General features: G+C 42.4%; 1 protein-coding gene across 1 annotated transcript in view; it reads left to right on the forward strand.

Annotated features, from left to right (window-relative positions):
* LOC137382555 (solute carrier family 22 member 23-like) overlaps positions 1 to 20,624 on the forward strand; it is a 102,737-nt gene that overhangs the window by 74,572 nt on the left and 7,541 nt on the right. The window contains 1 exon segment of the mRNA XM_068054639.1: positions 9,669 to 9,792. Coding sequence (XP_067910740.1) covers positions 9,669 to 9,792 — 124 coding nt within the window.

Genomic DNA, 20,624 nt, shown 5'->3' on the forward strand with positions numbered 1-20,624 from the left:
GTACAAGTAATTAGGAAAGCTAATAGAATGTTATTGTTTATTACGAGAGGAATTGAATACAAAAGTAGGGAGGTTATACTTCAGTTGTATAGGGCATTGGTGAGATCACATCTGGAGTGCTGTGTTACAGTATTGGTCTCCTTATTTAAGGAAGGATGTAAATGCGTTGTAAGCAGTTCAGAGAAGATTCACTAGACTAAGACCTGGAATGGGTAGGTTGTCTTATGAGGAAAGGTTGGACAGGCTAGGCATGTATCCACTGAAGTTTAGAAGAGTAAGAGGTGACTTGATTGAAATACACAAGATCCTGAGGGATCTTGACAGGGTGGATGTGAAAAGGATGTTTCCTTTGGTAGGAGAATCTAGAACTAGGGGTCACTGGGCAACCCCTTAATTTTAAACATTTAAGATAGAGGAGGAGAAATGTTTTCTTTGAGGGCTGAGTGTCTTTGGAACTCTTCCTCAAAAGGCAGCGGAAGCAGAGTCTTTGAATATTTTTAAGGCAGAGGTAGATAGATTCTTGATAAGGGGGTGAAAGGTTATTGGGGGTAGGCGGGAATGTGGAGTTGAGGTTACAATCAGATCAACCCTGATCTTGAATGGCGGAGCAGGATCGAGGGGCCGAGTGGCCTACTCCCGCTCCTAATTCGTTTGGTCGTATGTCCACTGATCAAACTGAACTGGGTAAGTGCTCAGTTCCTTAAAGTACCGGTAATACTTCAATATCACATCCTCGAGTTGGCTCACTGCTTTTTACACCATTAACTCCAGCTGCTTTACCCTAGTAGCAGTCTCTCTGATCCGCCAAAAATTGGGTCTGTGATTCTGCCTGTGCGATAAGGGAGCCAGATTTATAAAACTGAGGAACTGGAATCCAAACGGACAGGCTCATTATCAAAAACAACTACTATATGCTTCAGCAAAGGGTGGGGTGAGAGCTTACTACCTGATTTTGTAAACATTCACGGGGAGTATCTGAATTTGAAGTCTCGGTTTTGTGGGTACTTGATGGCCCAGCCCAATCCTAACCAAGAAATCTCTCCTTTACAGAATGTTGTGCAATGCTTGGGACAATCAATTTGCTCAAAGGAATGACAAGCTGCAAATTCACACTTGTCATTCCCCACCCAGTCAGCTTCCAAACCAGTTCAGCAATAAGCTAGCATCACCAGGGTGAGGTTAGGAGAAGAATTGTCTACTCCACCCCTGAGAGAAGGAGAGAAAATTGGAGGTTAAGTCACCCCCGGGCTCTTGTCCTGGACCTATGAGTCACTTCATGAAGCAAATAACCCAAACTAATCATTGCCTTCTGGTGTAGCTCATCTCTTTTCGATCTTGAAGTTTTTCTGTACTATGGGCCATGGCCTTTTCCTATGTTACAACAGTGCCTACACTTCAAAAGTACTTCATTGGCTCTAGAATGCTTTGGGACGTCCTGTGGTCGTGAAAGGTGCTATATAAATGCAAGTCATTCCAGTGTCTCAAAATGTGCAAGCCAATTGATTGACCTTACGCCTGCTGAGCCCTGGTGTGGCACCTGGCAGAGGATCACTGGGCTAAGCAACAGCTTTAGGTTACCTGATGCACCAATATTTATTCTGGGAGTTGCATAATCAATATAACAGAACAGGAGCAGCTGCTGTTGCCTTGTTTGAATCCAGTGATATGTGGAATTGATTGATGTCAAACAAATACATGGTTGGAGCCTCATCCTGCTGAGAAGTCATCTCTTGCTGTGTCTAATAGTAGACAGGAAAGCAAAAACCTGTCTCTGTGCCCTTTATGTACATATGACAAGTTACCCTGAGTATCACAGCCTTTTTGTCTTCTGTTTGCAAGCAGGATGCAGGCAATTTATTTGTTCATGTCCAATGGACCAGCATTACTGCATTACTAATCTAGTCACAAGATAGACCCTACACAGTTAGTTTCTGCCCAAAAGACTAAGGGTCAACAACAATATAGAACAAATAGTCAAATCAGCGTTTCTACATGCTCTTCTCCTTTGGTGACCCAGGGGCTCCAAAAAGACAGGAATGATAGTTATATCATTGTATGGGGAGTCATTAGTTTACATGGGGAAAAAAACCCTTTTGGAAATACAGAAAAATTACTTCACTGACTATTATCCATCAAAAGAATCACAGAATTGTTATAGCACAGAGGGAGGCCATTCGGCCCATCTTGCCTGCACTGGCTCTCCAAATGAGCCATTTACCTAGTGCCATTCCCCCACCTTCTCCCCATAATCCTGCACGTTCTTCCTTTTCAAATGACAGTCTAATTCCCTTTTGAATGCCTTGATTGAACCTGTCTCCACCACATACTTAGGCACTGCATTCCAGACCCAAACCACTCGCTGCGTGAAAAAGTTTTTTCCTCATGTCGCTTTTGCCAGTTACTTTAAATCTGTGCCCTCTCGTTCTCTATCCTTTCACGAGTGGGAACAATTTCTTCCTATCCGCTCTGTCCAGACCCCTCATGTTTTTGAATACCTCTATCAAATCACCTCTCAGCCTTTTCTAAGAAAAACAGTCCTAACTTCTCCAATCTACCTTAACTATGTAACGCATCAGTTATTATTGAAACAAGTTTTTCCAGTGGCTTTGCCCTGAAACTTTCAGACAACTATGACTGTATTTACAGAAGGTGACGCTCTCGGTGGCTAAATTGCTGGAATAGTGGGGCTGGGCTTCATGACCTACAGGCCTTTACATGGCACCAGAGTGGCTGTTAACCCTTCATTTACTGGCCTTTCATTTGATGCACATTATACCCAAGGAGATGTATTTGGTAATATTGAGTATCTCAACCAAGCAAAAGGAATTCAACAAAAAAAACCCTACTTCTATGAACTGATTTCTGACCTCCTCATTAATCCAAAAAAAATTTACTAGTAGGCCCGTCAGTGTTTGTGGAAAGAACAATTAGGTTTGGTTAACTCACTTGTTCTCTCTACAGAGACTGACTGACCTGCTCAGTGGTTTCCTCACTCTCTCTTACTGTTTCAGATTTCAAGCATTGGTTGTTTGGTTTTGTGTTTATAAATTGTCGCACTGGTTACTGTGAAGTTCTGCCAGTTCATATTGGGCACGTTCATTCACTCCAGTGCTGGAGGAGGGCTTTGATACAAAAATAGATCATTACAATTGCCCCTCTCATGCTGGGATTCCTGCTAATTCCCAAATGCGCCGCCTTTGTGGATTTCTTGAATCTTAATCAGACATTGAAGTGCTAAGTAAATGTTCTTCTGGGGATAATCTGCAATAATCCAAAGGCTTAATAGCCATTCAGTTGAAAGAGACTAACATTTTTGTTACTTTCCCCATATCCTATGATGCCTGCACAAACTAGGGCCAAGTCCATGCAAAAAGAATATCCTCCGTGCAGAAAATGATTCAACACCTTATAATGAGACAAATGTGCACCCCTTTCCTTTATCAAGCAGAGATAAATGCCTTGATTTTAACCACTCCCGATGGAAAGGGTCAGGCAAGGGGTTAAAATGTTGAAAATTGCGATCCCACCATGTTCATAGCCACCATAATATTAACACTGGTGATTCAGGCCATCAACGAGGCTCCTGCTAAAATTAGGCGGAGGTGTATTTAACTTGCAAGAGTCACAGCCTGATGACACCATTGATGCCACAATGTCATATTCAAACCAGGGGGTGTCCTGCATTGTTTGCAGCAGCCCAGCAGCAGAACCACTGCGGCAAAATTTCAGCTCTCGCCCGCCAGGTAATGAATCTGGTCAGGTGTCAAGCAAGACTCCAGGAAATTTTATTTAAATGAGGCTCCGCTGTTAAGATCGGCAGGACATCCATGTCCGCAAACTCTCCGCGTGCACCGTTGCCTCCCCCTCCTCCAGCCATAAAAAAATCAACGGCCTAAAAAGGCAAGAGCTGTCCCGCTGCTAAGCCAGCACAGACTGTGGATCAAACATAGAACCAGAGGGGCAGGAGGAGGCCATTGAGCCTTTCGAGCCTGTTTGCTATGCAGTCAGATCATGGCTGGTCTGTATTTTAACTCCATTTATCTGCCCTGGTACCCTTAATACCCTTGTCTGTTTTTTACCATTTGCCAGTCTTAAACTTGTTTTTCATGTTTTTGCTTTCGGACAGAGCTGTTCATTATTCTGCCATTAACACTCTCTCTGGATAAATGCTTTGTCTTTTACAGCTATTATTACTACGCCCTTTGCCTTTTGTTCCATGACATCTTTGTCATTTAATCTCTCCTGCCCTCCACCTGATCACACACCTTCCCTTTTGTTCTTCTTTTCCCTTCCAACCCCCTCCCCCCTTTCACTTGCTCAAAGCCTATTACATTTCTAACCTTTGCCATTTCTGATGAAAGGTCACAGACCTGAAACATTAACTCTGTTTCTCTCTCCACAGATGCTGCCAGACCTGCTGAGTATATCCAGCACTTTGTTTTCTTCCTGACATTACCTCTGAACAGCTTAGCTCTAATGTTATGCCCCCTTGTTCTGGACTCTCCCACCAGAGGAAAATATTTCTTTCTATCTACCCTATGAAATCCTTTAATTCTGTTGCACACCTCAATTATATCACCCCTTAATCTTCTACACTCAAAGGAATACAAGCCTAGTCCATTCAACCTGTCCCCAGTTTCATTCTGGTGAATCTGTGCTGTGCCCCTTCCAAGGCCAAAAATCTATCCTGTGGTGCTGTGCCCAGAATTGAATGCAGTGTTCCAGTTGAGGTTTAGCCAGAGCTTTATACAATTGTAACATAATTTCCACTCCTTTGTATCCTTAAAATGAAAGGTAACATTCCATTGGCCTTTTAAATTACCTTTTGTACCTGTCCACTAGTTTTTTTTAGTCATTTCTGAAATCTGACCCAAATCTCTCTCTCCTCCTCCATAGTTTCTAGCTTTTCACGGTTTAGAAAATACTCTGATCTATTTTCTTAGGTTCAAAGTGGATGACCTCCCTGCACTGAACTCCATCTGCCTCACTTTTTCCCGTTTACCCAATCCATTGCTGTCCCTTACTGCTTCCACCTACAGTACTACTGTTTATCTGTAGTTTTATCCGTTCATAGTTCTGTCCATGCTACTGTGGTTAAATTCTGATTCAGCCTTAATTAAATTTAAAACTTTGATTCATGACACACCCATCTCCCTCTCAAATCTAATATCTAATTCAGTCATGTTATGGTAACTTACTGAGGTGTTCCCATGCCAATTATTGACTAATTCTGGCTCATTACTCATCACTAAATCTTATATGATCTGTCCTCTTGTTGTTTCAAGAAAATGGTCAGGGTTTTCCCCGCGGGCTTCGGAACCCTGCTGTCCTGGGCAAGTGGGTGTCAGAAGTCCGCACTGTGGTGGAAAACAGTAACCCGACTGTGATTTTCCCCAAATTGATCAATTAACGGCCAGAGGGCGGGCTCGCTGTCCAATTAATGATGGTTGGCAGGGTCTCAAAAGCAGGAGGCACTCCAGCACTGAAGAAGCAGCAGCTTGCAGTACAGGTAAGTGAGAGAGAGGGCGCCTCCGTTTTGATGTGCCCTCTCTCCAACATTTTAAAATTTACATAAAAAAATAGATTAAGCAGCCAGGCCACCATTGCAGAGGGGGATCCCCTTCGCAGAGCAGCCTGCCACTGCAGCTGAAGCTGTGCAGGCAGGGAGTGCCTCTAACCCTGCCTGGGGTACTGGCCCCCTGGTCTGCCACCAGGAGGCCACCTCAGGGCATCTGCCCTGTTCCCCGGCGCCTCCGGTGGCTTGGAGGCCAACTAAAAAAAATTCCCATCGATCTCTGACAATGGGCCTTTAATACGCCATAAACTCCCTTAATTGTCTCCCCGCCACCTGCGGGGCAGGTAGCCCCGCTGACTCCCATCCCGCTTCCGGGGAAATGTCCCTGGAGCAGGATGGAGCCGGGGAACCGGTACGTTGGCCTGTGACGTGAAATTCCGTGCCTGCCCGCCCCCATTCCCGATCCCATGAGGGCCTAAAAATTCAGCCTGATATTGTTCCAGAAAACCGTCCCAAATATACTGAGGGAATTCACTGCCTTTGGAACTGCTTCACCCGGTCTGTGAGGAAAAACCTGTGATTTGTGCATTTTGTTTTCATATTGTTAGTTTTTTTTTTTTTCCAATTGTTTCAACGTGGGTTGCATTTTTACCCTAAGCAGGTACAATTCTTTGTGCCTCCAATTTTTCTACTGTCTTAAAGGCAGCAAGCTGTACCATGATACCTTTTCATGAACATCAGTGGTTCTCTGATAACACAGGCAAGTGACTGTGCTTCATGTGCAGGGGCAGCATGTTCCAGTAGAAAAACCTCAGTGGGAAAAAGTGGTGATATAATGGGGCAATGTGAAATGGAAAAATAGCAGTCAGAGAGAATAGGAGCAGTAGAAGAAGATTCCTATGGGGAGGAGTTGTTTGAGTTTTTCATCTGGATTAAGATTTACTAATGGCTGGAGGCACAGAGTGGAACCAATGCAGGACAGCAGAGAGTGGACAGTAGACAAACCAGGGCAAGGAGAATCGAGAGGATTAGAAGAACATGGGGAGAATCCACAGCTAAGATGCAATCAATAAACCATTGTGTATGCTAATAATTCCAAAAGGAAATAGAGGGATATTAGATAACTTTAACTTGGATATTTCTTTTGTCCTGCTCTGTTTTTAAATGCTTTCCTATTTAGAAATAAATCATCCTTAATGGCAGATGGGAGACTGGAATGAGTAGTCAATAAGACTGGGCTTGAATCCCTTATTTGCTCTTGTACAATATTTTTTTAAACAGGAGAAAATGAATTGAAACATTTTTCTTCTAGCGATGGATTATCTGCTGCTACAAAGTTTTAAAGTGTAAAAAATAATTAATTACTAAATTGCAAATAAATATTTTTCAATAAAATTGATCAAATATCTCTCTTTTTAGATTAAAAAAAAAAGTTAATTGTTCACTCAAACTCCAAGATGTTAGAATATGTACCAAAGTGTAAAAAAAAGCAAAATTTTCTAATAGGTGTGCATGGCCCCAGACATCCCCTTGTCCCCTCCAAAAAAAAAAAAATTAAATATATTTTTAACTGTGTCAGGCATTCATAGAGTTGTGGTTTATTTCTCCAATATAGGTGAAGGAATGTTGGGTATATTAACAAGGTCCTGTCCCACTGTACTTTCAGTGTAAATACTTGTTTTCACATCTTAGGCTTATGATCAGGACCCACTTTAAGTTCTTTTAGGGCTCTGTCTGCTTTCTTAGGCATTGTTGACCAGCTTTTACTAGGTTGTGAGGTAGCTATGTATGTATAGGTTTACTATTTATGAACTGTCAGGAAAAACAAACCTTACAAACAGGGCCCGTCTCAGATTCATGATTGATGGATAACACAAAGATTGTGAAATTCTGGGGCGGTCCCTCAATGTCAGTGGTGAACATCAGGAAGCTGCAGAAAACACGGCGACCTGGGTGTTAATTCTGCTGGACTGCTTTCAAATGAACCCTGCTGAAAAGCGCACTTGTGTGGATGTCTGATTAGAATGGGATTGGTGCAGATGTACTGCACTCTGTGATTGATTAACCTACCAAAACTCGGTCTAGGCTTGCATATGAAGAATAGCAACTTGGACAGGTACCAGAGAGCTGCCACCATTGACTGAACTGCTTCGCAGTAAAAGCCTTCGGGGAGAAGAGTAGAAAATTGTATTGGGAAAGTGGGGGAGTTGTGGGGGGTGGGGGGGGTGGGGGAGATAAATCATGAGATTATGTTTGTAGTATTCAGTGACTTCTATGATTTTAAAAAAAAAAAGCCCCCAGTGCAATGAGTCACACTGAACCATAGACACTAGGCAGGTTTCATCTTCGATTCCTGGTTTCCGCTGATCTTGATTGGGGTGGCCGTGGCCTGCTATAATTGCATTACATGTACCAGGTGAATGCTCCAAAACAGCCATAGCGGTGGACCCTGGAAACCACAATTAACCGCACCCGCACTCAGTTAACTGCACTCAGTGGTCAATCTCATTTCTTCACTTGGTTTGAGAAGGTGATGGGAAAGAACATGAAAGTGTTGAAGGCACACAGTCTACTTTCTAAGTCGCCTCTGGGAGCAAGCCCACCCCTCTGGAAAATTTTGCATTTTGACGCTTGCTTTTTTGCACTTCTTGATATTTGCATACTGTATTGTATTTCATCTCAGCGGGAAAGCACTTTTGCTCAATTTTTTTGAAAATCATTCTTTATTTTCTATTTGCAATCTAATAATTTTTCTCTCTTTGCCCTCTGCAGCAATAGCTATATTACTGGGAGAAAATGTTTTAATTGCCAAATAGCACAAAGAGGATTTTTAACCCTGTTTCTTTGAGATCACTCCAGTTAGGGTTGAAGGGGGCAAGTGTAGAACTGTGCACTCTCCTTTTCAAATGCTGCTGTTCTCTCGCTTGGTAAACTTTCTTCTAAAAATGTGTCATCTTGTTCATTTTTATTAGATTCTTAAAGTTTAAAAAAAAAATGACATTTGTGTTTTCAACAGAGTAGCCAGTTTTTTTCACAAAATTTTTTCAGGTGTCAGCTTTGCTCAGCAGTAGTTTTCTCACCCTCTAAGTCAGAAAGCCGTGTATTCAAGACCTACTCCGAGACTTCAGCATGTAATCTATGGAGATTCTTTCATTGCATTACTGAGGGAGTGCTGCCCTGTGTGAGGTGCCAACTTTAAGATGAGAGATTAAACCAAAGGCCCCGTCTGTCAGGTGGACGTAAAAGATCCCATGGTATTATTTCAGGAAGAGCAAGGATTTCTCCTGATGTCCTGGCCAGCATTTATCCCTAAAGCAACATCACTAAAACAGATTATCAGGTCATTAATCTCATTGCTGTTTGTAGCACCTTTCTGTTTTCAAAATCAGCTTCTGCAAATTAAAACGGTGACTTCACATCAAAATGACTCAATTGGCTGTGAAGTGTTTTGGGTCGTCCTGAGGTTGGAATATACACCAGATAAATGCAAGTTCTCTCTTTGCCTCAGCAGTCACTTTCCCACATCCACCCCGTCCTAGTTAATCAACACTCTCTCCTTCAACCCCATTCCCAGCTGCTGCTTTCTGTTCAGCCCTCCCAGGGCACTCCTACATGAGTCCTGCTGATGTTTAAGGGATTCCGGACACCGAGTTCTGTGTTTGGGAATTCTATTTCATGAGCATGCCCACCACAGTATGTCGTGCCAGACTTGAGTACGGATGACACTGTGGCGGAGGGACCCAGTCCTTTCCGAGTTTCATCATGATCAGACTCACAAAACACAGCCTTCGTCAAACACAGAAGGTTGGCATATATGTGAGATATGAAGGGCTATATTGTCCTTAACGTGAATGTAATTTATGATCAGGCAACCTTTGATCAACTTAGCCGGTTTGCCTTGTTTCAGTTTGGTTAAAGCCATTCTCACTTTCCATATCTCACTGGAAATCAGAGAATTGTGTACAGATTCTCTTAAGTGTCTGATTTTTACTTTTCCTTTTTGGTAATTTTATTGCCGTGATCTACAAAAATCTTGAATGTTTCCTTGGGCCCTGTCCTCTTGTTAGTAATTTGAAATACTAAATTTGCAGTGGTCTTTTTAATGCCAAGTAGATTTTGTTTAATGAAACCAATTCTTTCTTCTGTCTTGTAGATCTGGACTCCGGTTTGCGGCACACATTTTCTATAATATTCTCCGTTGTGGGCATGTTCGCATCCCATTCAGTAGGAAATCTGAGCATCTTCTTCTGTGCTGAACTCACACCTACTGTTATCAGGTAAGACTGCAGTCAAACAACATCATGTTTTATTTGCAATATGAATATTTTGTTTGAACGGAATATGTACAAAGTTCACGTCATTCTGTTGGAAGGCCTGTAGAATGTGTTCCTGGATTATGAAGAAAAAAAGGAGGCGAATTATAAAACTTTTGGGAGAAACTTTAAAAAAAAAACCTCAGGGAACGTAAGGAATGAGTTAACGTGCTCTCAGATTCAATTTCAAATCCTATCCCAATTAGCGGAAGAAATTTCCAATCGCTACCAGCGATTGTAAATCAATAAAAATGTATTGAGCTGGTCACATTCTAATTGCTCATCAACAGGAATCTACAATCCAAAACTGCCCCCAATTTGGCACTAAATTTCCCACTTAACAACATCATAATCATTGTGGGAAGGGGTGGGGGGGGGCGAAGAAACACTGGTAAGCTTGGGGTTGAGCTGTTCTAAAGTTGAGGTCAAAGCCAATATTGGAACAGTGCAGAGAGATTGTTGTGTATCTGGCTTTGTTGTACCTAGCTTTGCTTTACCTGACTGGAAATTGTAAAAGGCAAAAAAGGTTTTCATCTCTGACATCTTTCACCTTGAACATAATCACAGAATCATTACAGTGCAGAAGGAGGCCATTCAGCCCATCGTGTCTGCCCTGGCTCTCCGAATGAGCAATTGACTCAGTTCCATTCCCCTGTTTTCTCCCCATAACCCTGCACATTCCTCCTTTTCATATAACGGTCTAATTCCCTTTCGAAAGCTTCTATTGAACCTGCCTTCTTCACGTTCTCAGGCAGCGCATTCCAGACCTTAACCACTCTGCGTGAAAAAGTTTTCCCTCATGTCACTTTTGCTTCTCTTACCAAATACTTTAAATCTGTGCCCTCTCGTTCCCAATCCTTTCATGAGTGGGAACAGTTTCTCTCTATCTACTCTGTCCAGACCCCTCATGAGTTTGAATACCTCTGTCAAATCACCTCTCTGCCTTCTCTTCAAGGAAAACAGTCCTAACTTCCCCAATCTATCTTCATAACTGAGGTTCCTCATCCCTGGAACTATTCTCGTGAATCTTTTCTGTACTCCAATGCCCTCACTTCTTCCCTAAAGTGCGGCACCCAGAACTGGATGCAATACTCCAGCTGAGGCTGAACAAGCGTCTTGTGCAAGTTCAACATAACTTCCTTGCTCTTATACTCTATGTCCCTATTAATAAAGCCCAGGATACTGTATGCTTTATTAACCACTCTCTCAACCTGTCCTGCTACCTTCAATAACTTATGTACATATACACCTTGGTCCCTCTGCTTCTGCATCCCACTTTAGAATTGTACCCTTTAGTCTATATTGTCTGTCCATGTTCCCCCTACCAAAATGACTCACTTCACATTTCTCTGCAAAAACTAAAATGCATCAGGTGTGATGTTAGATCATCTGCTCTATACCGTTAAGTGTTTGTGTCTCTGTGGTATTATACAGCTTCGTACTCTGGTTCATTGCCAGTGTCAGCTTGTCACACTTGTCTCTGAGCCAGTAAGTGTGGTTTCAAGTCCTATTCCAGGACGTGAACATGGAATCTAGGCTGGCACTATAGTGCAGTGCTACATTGACATCCTTTGGATGAGATATTAAACTAAGGTCCTGTCTACTTGTTCAGGTGGGCTTAAAAGATTCCCTAGCAGTACTACTAGGAGCAGGGAGATAGCCTGACCAACATTCTCCTCTGAACTAACTCATCAAAACAGATGAACTTGTTTATCTCATTTGCTGTTTCCGAGACCTTTTTGCAAAGTGCTTCCTGCATTTGCCTACAAAACAATTATACTTTCAGAGTAATTTGTTAGTTGTGAAACACTTTTGGAAATTCTAAAGAATGTGAAAGGTGTTGAATGCAATTTCTTTCTGATCTTTTCTTCAATTATTAGCTTTTTATTTTTGGATTTCCGTTAAAATATTTGTGGCATTCTTGCTTTTTAGTAATTTCTTACCATGTTTAGTTCCCAGTCCATGAGCTTATCTGAGATGCATTTCTGCTCCTCTCACAACACAACTGCACACTAAGGTTCCCTCTGCTCACCTCATACCACACTCGAAACAAAAGTAAGTTTAAAAAGTAGAGAAGGTGGATTTACAACAAAATAGAAAATAAGAGCCAAAGGAGGAAAAGATCAAAAAGAAAATTCAAATGCTTTTTTAAAAAAGAAGAATGTGTGTGACAGTCACATAGACTGACAGACATAGAATGAGAGACTGACCCAGTGAGAGCCACAAATATGACAGGCTTACAGGAAGGGTGAGAGACCAAGCCAGAAACTGGTGCAATCAGAATCACCAGTATGACAGAGTGAGAGATACATAGGAGAGGAGACAGAGGGAAGAACCAGTCCATGGAAAATGGAGACATAATGAGGCACTCAGAGAAGGCAATTTGTGTCTGACAGAAACAGACCAAACTGGGGACAGATGAGGAGAGGGAAGGTTTGTGTGCATTTGTGCTGAGAGTGGAGGAAACATGCAGTTCAGAAAAGCAGAAATGGTACATTTTTGTTTGTAAGCAGAGCCATGGAAGATAATCATGGAATAGTACAGCACATTAATCCCATCGAGTCTGCTAAAAGTCTTGAATTTGTACTTGCCTCTTTTTTTTTTTATAACCCTGTGTGAAGAAATACAATTACAAAATGAATCAAAGTAGCTGCAAAATTTGAACATTTAAATTAAAAACAATTTACTTGCATGAAAATGCTGAGTTTCATCTACAGTCCAATTGCAGGGGTGTGTCAACTAAAACCAATTTAATGTGTTCTGTGCAGGGAAAGGACAGGTGCAGGGAAAATATCATGTTTCATTCGAGAAGGTATTGCACTGATCTTAAAAGATGACAAAACAATCAGAAGTGCACACAGTTCCATTTCTTTTTTGGTTTTCTTGACATTTGCTTGAAGACAATTCTCACAGCGATACCGTCATTCTTGGCCTTCCACAATATTTTCACAATAATCATGAATCTGATTTTACTGCCAAAGCTGAAACAATCAGTGCCACTCAGCAGCTAACTGTTAAAATGAAGCCCCCGCACATCCCTCCACTAAGGTCATAAAACTTCCCACACACTGAAATAACCTCCTATTGTACAATTAGCTCGGTCCCATCTACCAGATAATGAGTCCCATCTGTCAGTTTACCCTCACCCCCAGCTTGAGTGTGTGTGTATATTTATGCAGTTATTTCACAGAGCTCAGTCAATCTTCATTTCAAATATCAAACTGTTCAAAATATGTATTCAAAATATTCTTGAGCATTTTGTCAAATTGTAGGTTGTAGAAATGACAGGCTGCTGGATCCTTAATGATACAGCACCAGTTCTTGTCAGTCATTTGAGGATAAGTTTCAGAGAACATGTGGCTTCACGAGTTCCATGCTCTATCCATAAACATCTGGGAAGCCTGCTGTTGGGTTGCTGGTGTTTCACTGCACTTTCCTTTTCACCTCCTATGACCTTAGATTAAACCCAGTGCAGAGTGATGGGGCCCTATGTAAAGTGAGTTTCGGTATTTTAAACCCAGTTCATAATGGTGATCAGTCTGTGGAATAACACTGCCACAAACCTGGAAATGTAACAGAGGATGAACTTTTGAGACAAAATTGAGGGAGCTTTATTTTGTATTGGGCTTACACCACACCTGATGCTTGCAAAATATAAAATATTTATATCTACGAGAGCAATATTCCTTTGCTTGATGACCACAAAAATAAATCAGAATATATGTTTTTTTTTATCTCCCTAACCAAGCAGGTAACCCGATAACTATTTGCTGTTGCTTTGGAAAGTACTTTACGATATAGAATTCTAAATTTTTCTGTGCTGATCATACCGCCCATTGTTTTTGCAAAGTTAAGTTTGCAATAGGCTCAGACTTCAGGCATGTTAAATGGTACTTTTGCAAACTAATTTCTTGGCATTTTGAGTGTCAGTTTCTTAAACCACCACCAATCATCATGCTAAAAGAGCACCCTTTATCCATCTCCCTGTTAGTCCCATCTGTAACCTGTTTTCCTTTCTGAGCTCTTTGAGTGTGTGGTTGCTTCTTGGCTCCCTGCTTGCAACTACCTATTCAAATCCCTCCAATCTGGTTTCTGTCCGTTTTTGCAGAACCAAAATTGCCCCTAGCCAAAGTCACAAATGACATCCTTTGATTGTGGTGCATTATTTCTCTTTGCACTTCTTGATCTCACCACTGTTGAAAATGCCGTATTCCTCTACCGCCTCTCCTTGGTCTTCCAGACTGCCCTTGCGTGGTTCTGCTGTGGCTCAGTTGGTAGAACTCTTGCCTCTGAGTCTCCAGGTTCAAGTCCCACTGCAGGGCTTGAGCACAAAAATCAAGCTTGACACTCCAGTGTCACTCCTGAGGGAGTGCTGCACTGTTGGAAGTGCTGTCTTTCAGATGAGATGTTAAACTGAGGCCCCATCTTCTCTCTCAGGTGAGCATGAAAGATCCCATGGTATTATTTTGAAGAAGAGCAGGGGAGTTATCCCTGGTGTCCTGAGCAATATTTATCCCTCAATCAACATCACAAAAACAGATGATGCTGTTTGTGGGAGATTGCTGTACTCAGTTGGCTGCTGCGTTGCCTACGTTACAACAGTGACTACACTTCAAAAGTACTTCATTGGCTGTAGAGTGCTTTGAGACGACCAGTGGTCATGAAAGGTGCTATAGAAATGCAAGCCTTTTTTCTCTTTACCTAAACAGACAAAGATAATGCATTTTCAGCCATGGCTTCTCCTCCTTCCCGCAGACACTGACCTCGAAAGTTATCCTCCTCTATCTACGTGCTGCACTCTGACCAGGCCAACTCCCCATTACTTCGATGGTTCATCTGCTGGGCTTCCATCCTCCATAAACTTCAACATTTCAAAATAGAGCTGCCTGCATTCCGACCCACTCACACATCATCTTGCACACCACCAACTCTGTCATCACTGACTTATGCCAACTCTCCTCCCAATTCATTAAATTTAAAAGCAAAATACTGCGGATGCTGGAAATCTGAAATAAAAACAAGAAATGCTGGAACCACTCAGCAGGTCTGGCAGCATCTGTGGAAAGAGAAGCAGAGTTAACGTTTCGGGTCAGTGACCCTTTGTCGGAAGTCCCTTCCGAAGAAGGGTCACTGACCCGAAACGTTAACTCTGCTTCTCTTTCCACAGATGCTGCCAGACCTGCTGAGTGGTTCCAGCATTTCTTGTTTTTATTTCATTAAATTTAATCCTTGTCCTCATTTTAATAACTGTCTACACTCTTGCACATCCCAATCTCTGCATCTTCCACCAGTCTTGCATCTACTCCCACATCCTTTTCATTGTTCTTCACAGGCCTCCTGTGCTTGTCCTTCTTCCTTTCTCCCAGCATCAGTAGTTGAGTTGTTAGTTACCTCAGCCCAACAATCCAGTCCACTTGCCCTCTCTACCTCTCTGTCCTCCTTTATTAATCGTCTCAAAAGCCATCTTTTCAGCCTAATACCTGGGCTCTGTGGTTCATCGTCCCTTTTTGTAAAAGACCTTAGGATGTCTATACATTGATGGCACTATGTTGTCTTTAGCTTATTGTGAAGTGAACACTGGAACAGGGATAGGCCATTCAACCCTTCGAGCATGTTCTACCACTCAGTTAGTTCATGGCTGATCTATATCTTAATTCCATTTATCTGCCTTTGTTCCCTAATCCATAATACCCCTACCTAACAAAACATTATCAATCTCTGTTTTGAAATTTCCAGTTTACCTGTTCTCAACAATTTTTTGGGTGCGAATGCTCAAAATGTCCAATACCCTTTGTGTGAAGAAATGCTTCTTCGCTTCACCCTGGAAATGCCGAGCTCTCATTTTTAGATTTTTTAAAATTATTTCGTGAGATGTGAGCATCGTTGGCCAGGCCAGCATTTACTACCCATTCCTAATTGCCCTTGGGAAGGTGGCGGTGAGCCGCTTCTTGAACTGCTGCAGTCCATGTGCGGTAGGTACACCCACAGTGCTGTTAGGAAGGGAGTTCCACGTTTTGACCCAGCGACAGTATTGGAATGACGATGTAGTTCCAAGTCAGGATGGTGTGTGGTTTGGAGGGGAACTTGCAGCTGGTGGTGTTCCCATGCATCTGCTGCCCTTGTGGTAGAGGTCATGGGTTTGGAAAGTGCTGTCGAAGGAGGTTGGTGAGTTGCTGCAGTGCATCTTGTAGATGGTACACATTGCTGCCACTGTGCGCTGATGTTGGGGGGAGTGAATGTTGAAGGTGGTGGATGGGGTGCCAGTCAAGCGGGCTGCTTTGTCTTGGATGGTGCTGAGCTTCTTGAGTGTTGTTGGAGCTGCACCCATCTAGGCAAGTGGAGAGTATTCTATCATGACCTGTACCTTGTAGATGTTGGACAGGCCTTGGGGAGTCAGGAGTTGAGTTACTCGCCGCAGAATTCCCAGCTTCTGACCTGCTCTTGTAGCTACAGTATTTATATGGCTGGCCTCCCTGTTCTGAACTTTTCCCACCAGAAGAAATAGTTGTCTTTATCCACCCTATCAAATCCTTTAATCATGTTAAACACCTCAATTAGATCTCCTCTTAATCCATTATACTGAAGAGATTACAAGCCCCATCTACATAATTTAACCCTTTTAGCATTCTGTAACAGAGTAGGGTGTATCATTCTGGTAAATCTGCACTGCTCCCACTCCCAGGCCAATATATCCTAATTGAGGTGTGGTGCCCACATACATTCGATAGGATCTGACCAGAGCTGAAACCTCATCTCCATTTCTTTGCATTCCAACCCTTTTGAGATAAAGGCCAGCATTCCATTAACACTCCTATGCTCGCTGACCTATATTGGCTCCTGGTCTGGCAATGTCTCAATTTTAAAATTCTTGTACTTGTTTTCAAATCTGAGAGGCCTCGCCCCTCCCCATTTCTGCAACTTTCTCCAGCCCTACAATCCTCTGAGATCTCTGCACTCCTCCGAATCTGGCCTCTTACCATCCCTGATCTTAATCGCTGCAGCATTGACGGCTGTGCCTTCAGCTGTCTAGGCTCTAAGCTCTGGAATTCCCTCCCACATCTCTCTGCCACTCTAGCTCTCTCTGCTCCATTAAGATGTTCCTTAAAATCTAACTCTGTCTTTCCTAATAGCTCCTTATATGGCATGTGTTCAATTTTGTTTGATATTGCTCCTGTGTAGCGCCTTGGGACGTTCTATGTTAAAGGTGCTCTGTATGTATATGTATATATACATGCATGTGGTTGATGTAAATTAATTTTTGCACCTGTCCACTAACTTTTTAGTGAAATTCTATACTTGAACCCCTAAATCCCTCTGCAGTTTCCAGCTTCTCCACATTTAGAAAATTCCCTGATCTATTTTTCATGGGTCAATAGTGATGACCTCATAATTCCCCACATTGAACGCCATTTGCCACAGTTTTGCCTTGTACTAGTTCTCTTTCAGTTTACTTTCACTGTATTTAGATTTTATGGCCATTTAGCAATTACTTTTTACTACAGTTTTTAAATATAATCAATCTTTGTTTTTTTTTCTTTTGTTGGGAGGGTAGTGGACAGGGATGGGGAATCCGTCTCTGTTTGTGTTTCATGGCTGGGAACTGCTCTAATATCCCATGACAGATGATGGAATCATTTTACAAACCGCTACAGGGAAACAGCAGAGATTCTCATAATTACAGTGAGAATCACACTGAGAATTCATGAATATGGATTACAGCTGAAGCAACTCTGTTGGACACTTAGCCTGTGCTGAAGCTGTTTCGTGCAGCTTCCTGGTTCAGTGTGGGTTCAGTGTCTGGCGGAGTTTCAAGTTGACAATCTGCTGGATGTGGCACAACATGTTGAGCTGACATTTTTACAGGCAGTACGTATATTTATTTTAGTTGCCCAGTTCAAGAAATGCATCGCATTTCAGGGTGTGTTTTGTTATTGCAGTTATTAAGTGTCCTTGTATTGTAGAAACCAAAGCAGAAAATGCCAGCAACATTCAGCAGCTCAGTAGAGAGAATAGACAAGTTAATGTTAATGTACAAGTTAATTAGGAAAAATTACAGGTGAATTGCATTTAGAAAGGAATAAAACAAAAGGAGAGGGAGGGGTAAAAACAGGTAGAACAACATATACACTGATGGACATACACAGACAAATGCAGGCACACACTCCACATGTACATGTGCACACACATCACACGCACATACATGTGCACAGACAGACAGACAGAAACACAAAAACTAAATTTCTTTAATGGAAGAAGGGGATGATTAAGTAGTTGAATAGCTGAACAGTTGGGGACAATAGAAGTAAAAGTGAAAATGGGAAAAACTGGCCCAGGAACCTAGAAGATAAAAAATACAGCATGGGTGCAGACCATTTCGCTAGCACCATGTTCTGACAGAGGGTCTCCATTTGTTGCAAAGGGCATGGAGTATAAAAGTAGGGAAGTCTTGATCAAATGTACAGGACATTGGTGAGACTGCACCTAGAGTACGTTGTGCAATATTGATCTCCTCACTGAAGGAGGGACGTACTTGCATTGGAAACAGTCAGAGAAGGTTCACTAGGCTGATTTCTGGGATGAAGGGACTGTCTTATGAGGAAAGGTTGAGCAGGTTAGATCTATACTCATTGGGGTTTAGAAGAATGAGAGGTGATCTTATTGAAACATATAAGATTCTGAGGGGGCTTGACAGAGTAGATACTGAGAGGATGTTTCCCTTCGTGGGGGAATCTAGTACTAGGGGGAACAGTTTCAGAATAAGGGATCTCCCTATTAAGACAGCTTTGAGGGGGAATTTCTTCTCTGAGGGTTGTTAATCTTTGGAATTCTCTTCCCCAGAGAGCAGTGGAGGCTGGGTCACTGAATATATTCAAGGCTGAGTTAGACATATTTTTGATGTACAAGGGAATCGAGGATTATGGGGGGCCAGCAGGAAAGTGGAGTTAAGGCCACAGTCAGATCAGCTGTGATCTTATTGAATGGCTCGAAGGGCCGAATGGCCACCTCCTGCTCCTGTTATCTTATGATCTCCACAAGCTGACTAGTCTCTTCCCTTTATCCACTCATCCACCCCAAAGCACCAGCATGCCTGTACCATTTTGCAGCCTCTACTGCCATAAAGTGGGAGCTAAAACTAGTCAGAAGTTAGTGTCAATCTTGGGATGAGAAGGCTGCAAAGTGCTGAATAGAAAGTTTAAGGTGCTGTTCCTTGAACATGCACTTGAATTGTAGATCAATCCCTAGATCAGATGTGGAAAGATTAAATTCCTGGTGACTTTAGTGTATGTCAGTGCCAATTTGGCAGTAACTGTTCTCAATGAAGTGCAGTAATGTGTGGCAGATTGCATCAGCGGCTACAGTTAAATAGAGGACACTTGATGGGACTGCTGAGTGTTCTAAGTACAGTATAACCATTACCAAACCTGACTCAATAAACACTTTTTCAATCTAAATGGTTTGAACAAGTTTGACAGTGAACAGATGGCACCTCTCAGTTGCAGGTTGTGATGCGCTGTGCAGATACAACCCAACAGAATGCTTAAAAAAAAGTTTTTTACGACCTATTTCATGCACTTTGTTCCTATGGGAGTGGATTTTATGCCTGTTCCAAGGCCACAGCTGCTGTTAAACTGTTATTGTGAGATGTTCAATAACAGTGAGAATTTAATTCCAGTTTATGACTCTCCGTTCCTGTGGAGGAGTACCACCACTTCACTTGGTGTCTTCTCCCAGTTTACATTCGAGAGCTTGGCACACGATGGTGTTGGCTACTGGACTTTGAGTTAGTTTGCTGAGTGTACGAGATTCACTTTTTAGTTGGACTGATCATCCACCAATACATGTGCATACATAATCCCGGCCTCCACCCCCTGCTGAATTGCCCAGGCCATTCTATCACTCATGTCAAAGTGTACAGTACATTGTCCAGTACAGTGGTACAATAGAGAATCATACAACAACTGGTCAGCTCTCTTGTGGCAGGGTTGAATGTGTATGAGGCAATTTCATTCTGGAATCAGGTTTCCTGCTTTTGTCCTTCTGAACAACACAAGCTTTTATTTTTGCTCATTCAGTTTAAAGTCTGTTCATTTCTGATGAGGCATTAAACTGAGCCCCCCAACTGCCTGTTCGTGAATGTATTCAATCTCTGGACACTTTTTGAAGAAGAGCAAGGGTGTTCTCCCACTGATCAACATTTCTCCCTCAAAATCAGTGCCACCAATGGGAATAAAATCCAGAAGTGAGGTAAAACACTCTGCTGATTCACCATCACTCACATTACACCGTCACATGATGTCAGAATTACCCTTGATATCATTAACTTGCACCCAAGTTTGATGTGGCCCTTCACCAGGGTCCGAGGTTAATAGATTATCGGGGTCAGAAGAGCTGCAATATACCAAGACGAGAATAGATCTTGGAGAACAATCTTCGGCACCACCAACTTACTTTACAGCTGCCTCTTTTGAAGCTGATGAATAGGATTCTGTTTGAGCTGCACATACCCTGGGGATTCCAGGACAGAGTTTATAGTTCCTACCCACAAGAAGAGGGATGCTAGTTAGCCTGAAAGCTATCTGTAATTTCACTGATAACGGTGGCTCTTAAGGTTGTACTTGGATTGTTTTTATCAAGTTTTGCAAGGTTTTCTTGCCTGGTGAAGGGGCTGGAAGCTGTGGGGCAATACATGCCAAATTCACGATTTTATCCAGGATATGTATTCCAGCTCCAAGATCCACATATGGTCAGATAGGAAACTCACTGAAGCTAATCCTCTGAAATGAGGAGAATGGCCT

The sequence above is a fragment of the Heterodontus francisci genome, chromosome 2, assembly GCF_036365525.1.
Source record: "Heterodontus francisci isolate sHetFra1 chromosome 2, sHetFra1.hap1, whole genome shotgun sequence".
NCBI lineage: Eukaryota > Metazoa > Chordata > Chondrichthyes > Heterodontiformes > Heterodontidae > Heterodontus > Heterodontus francisci.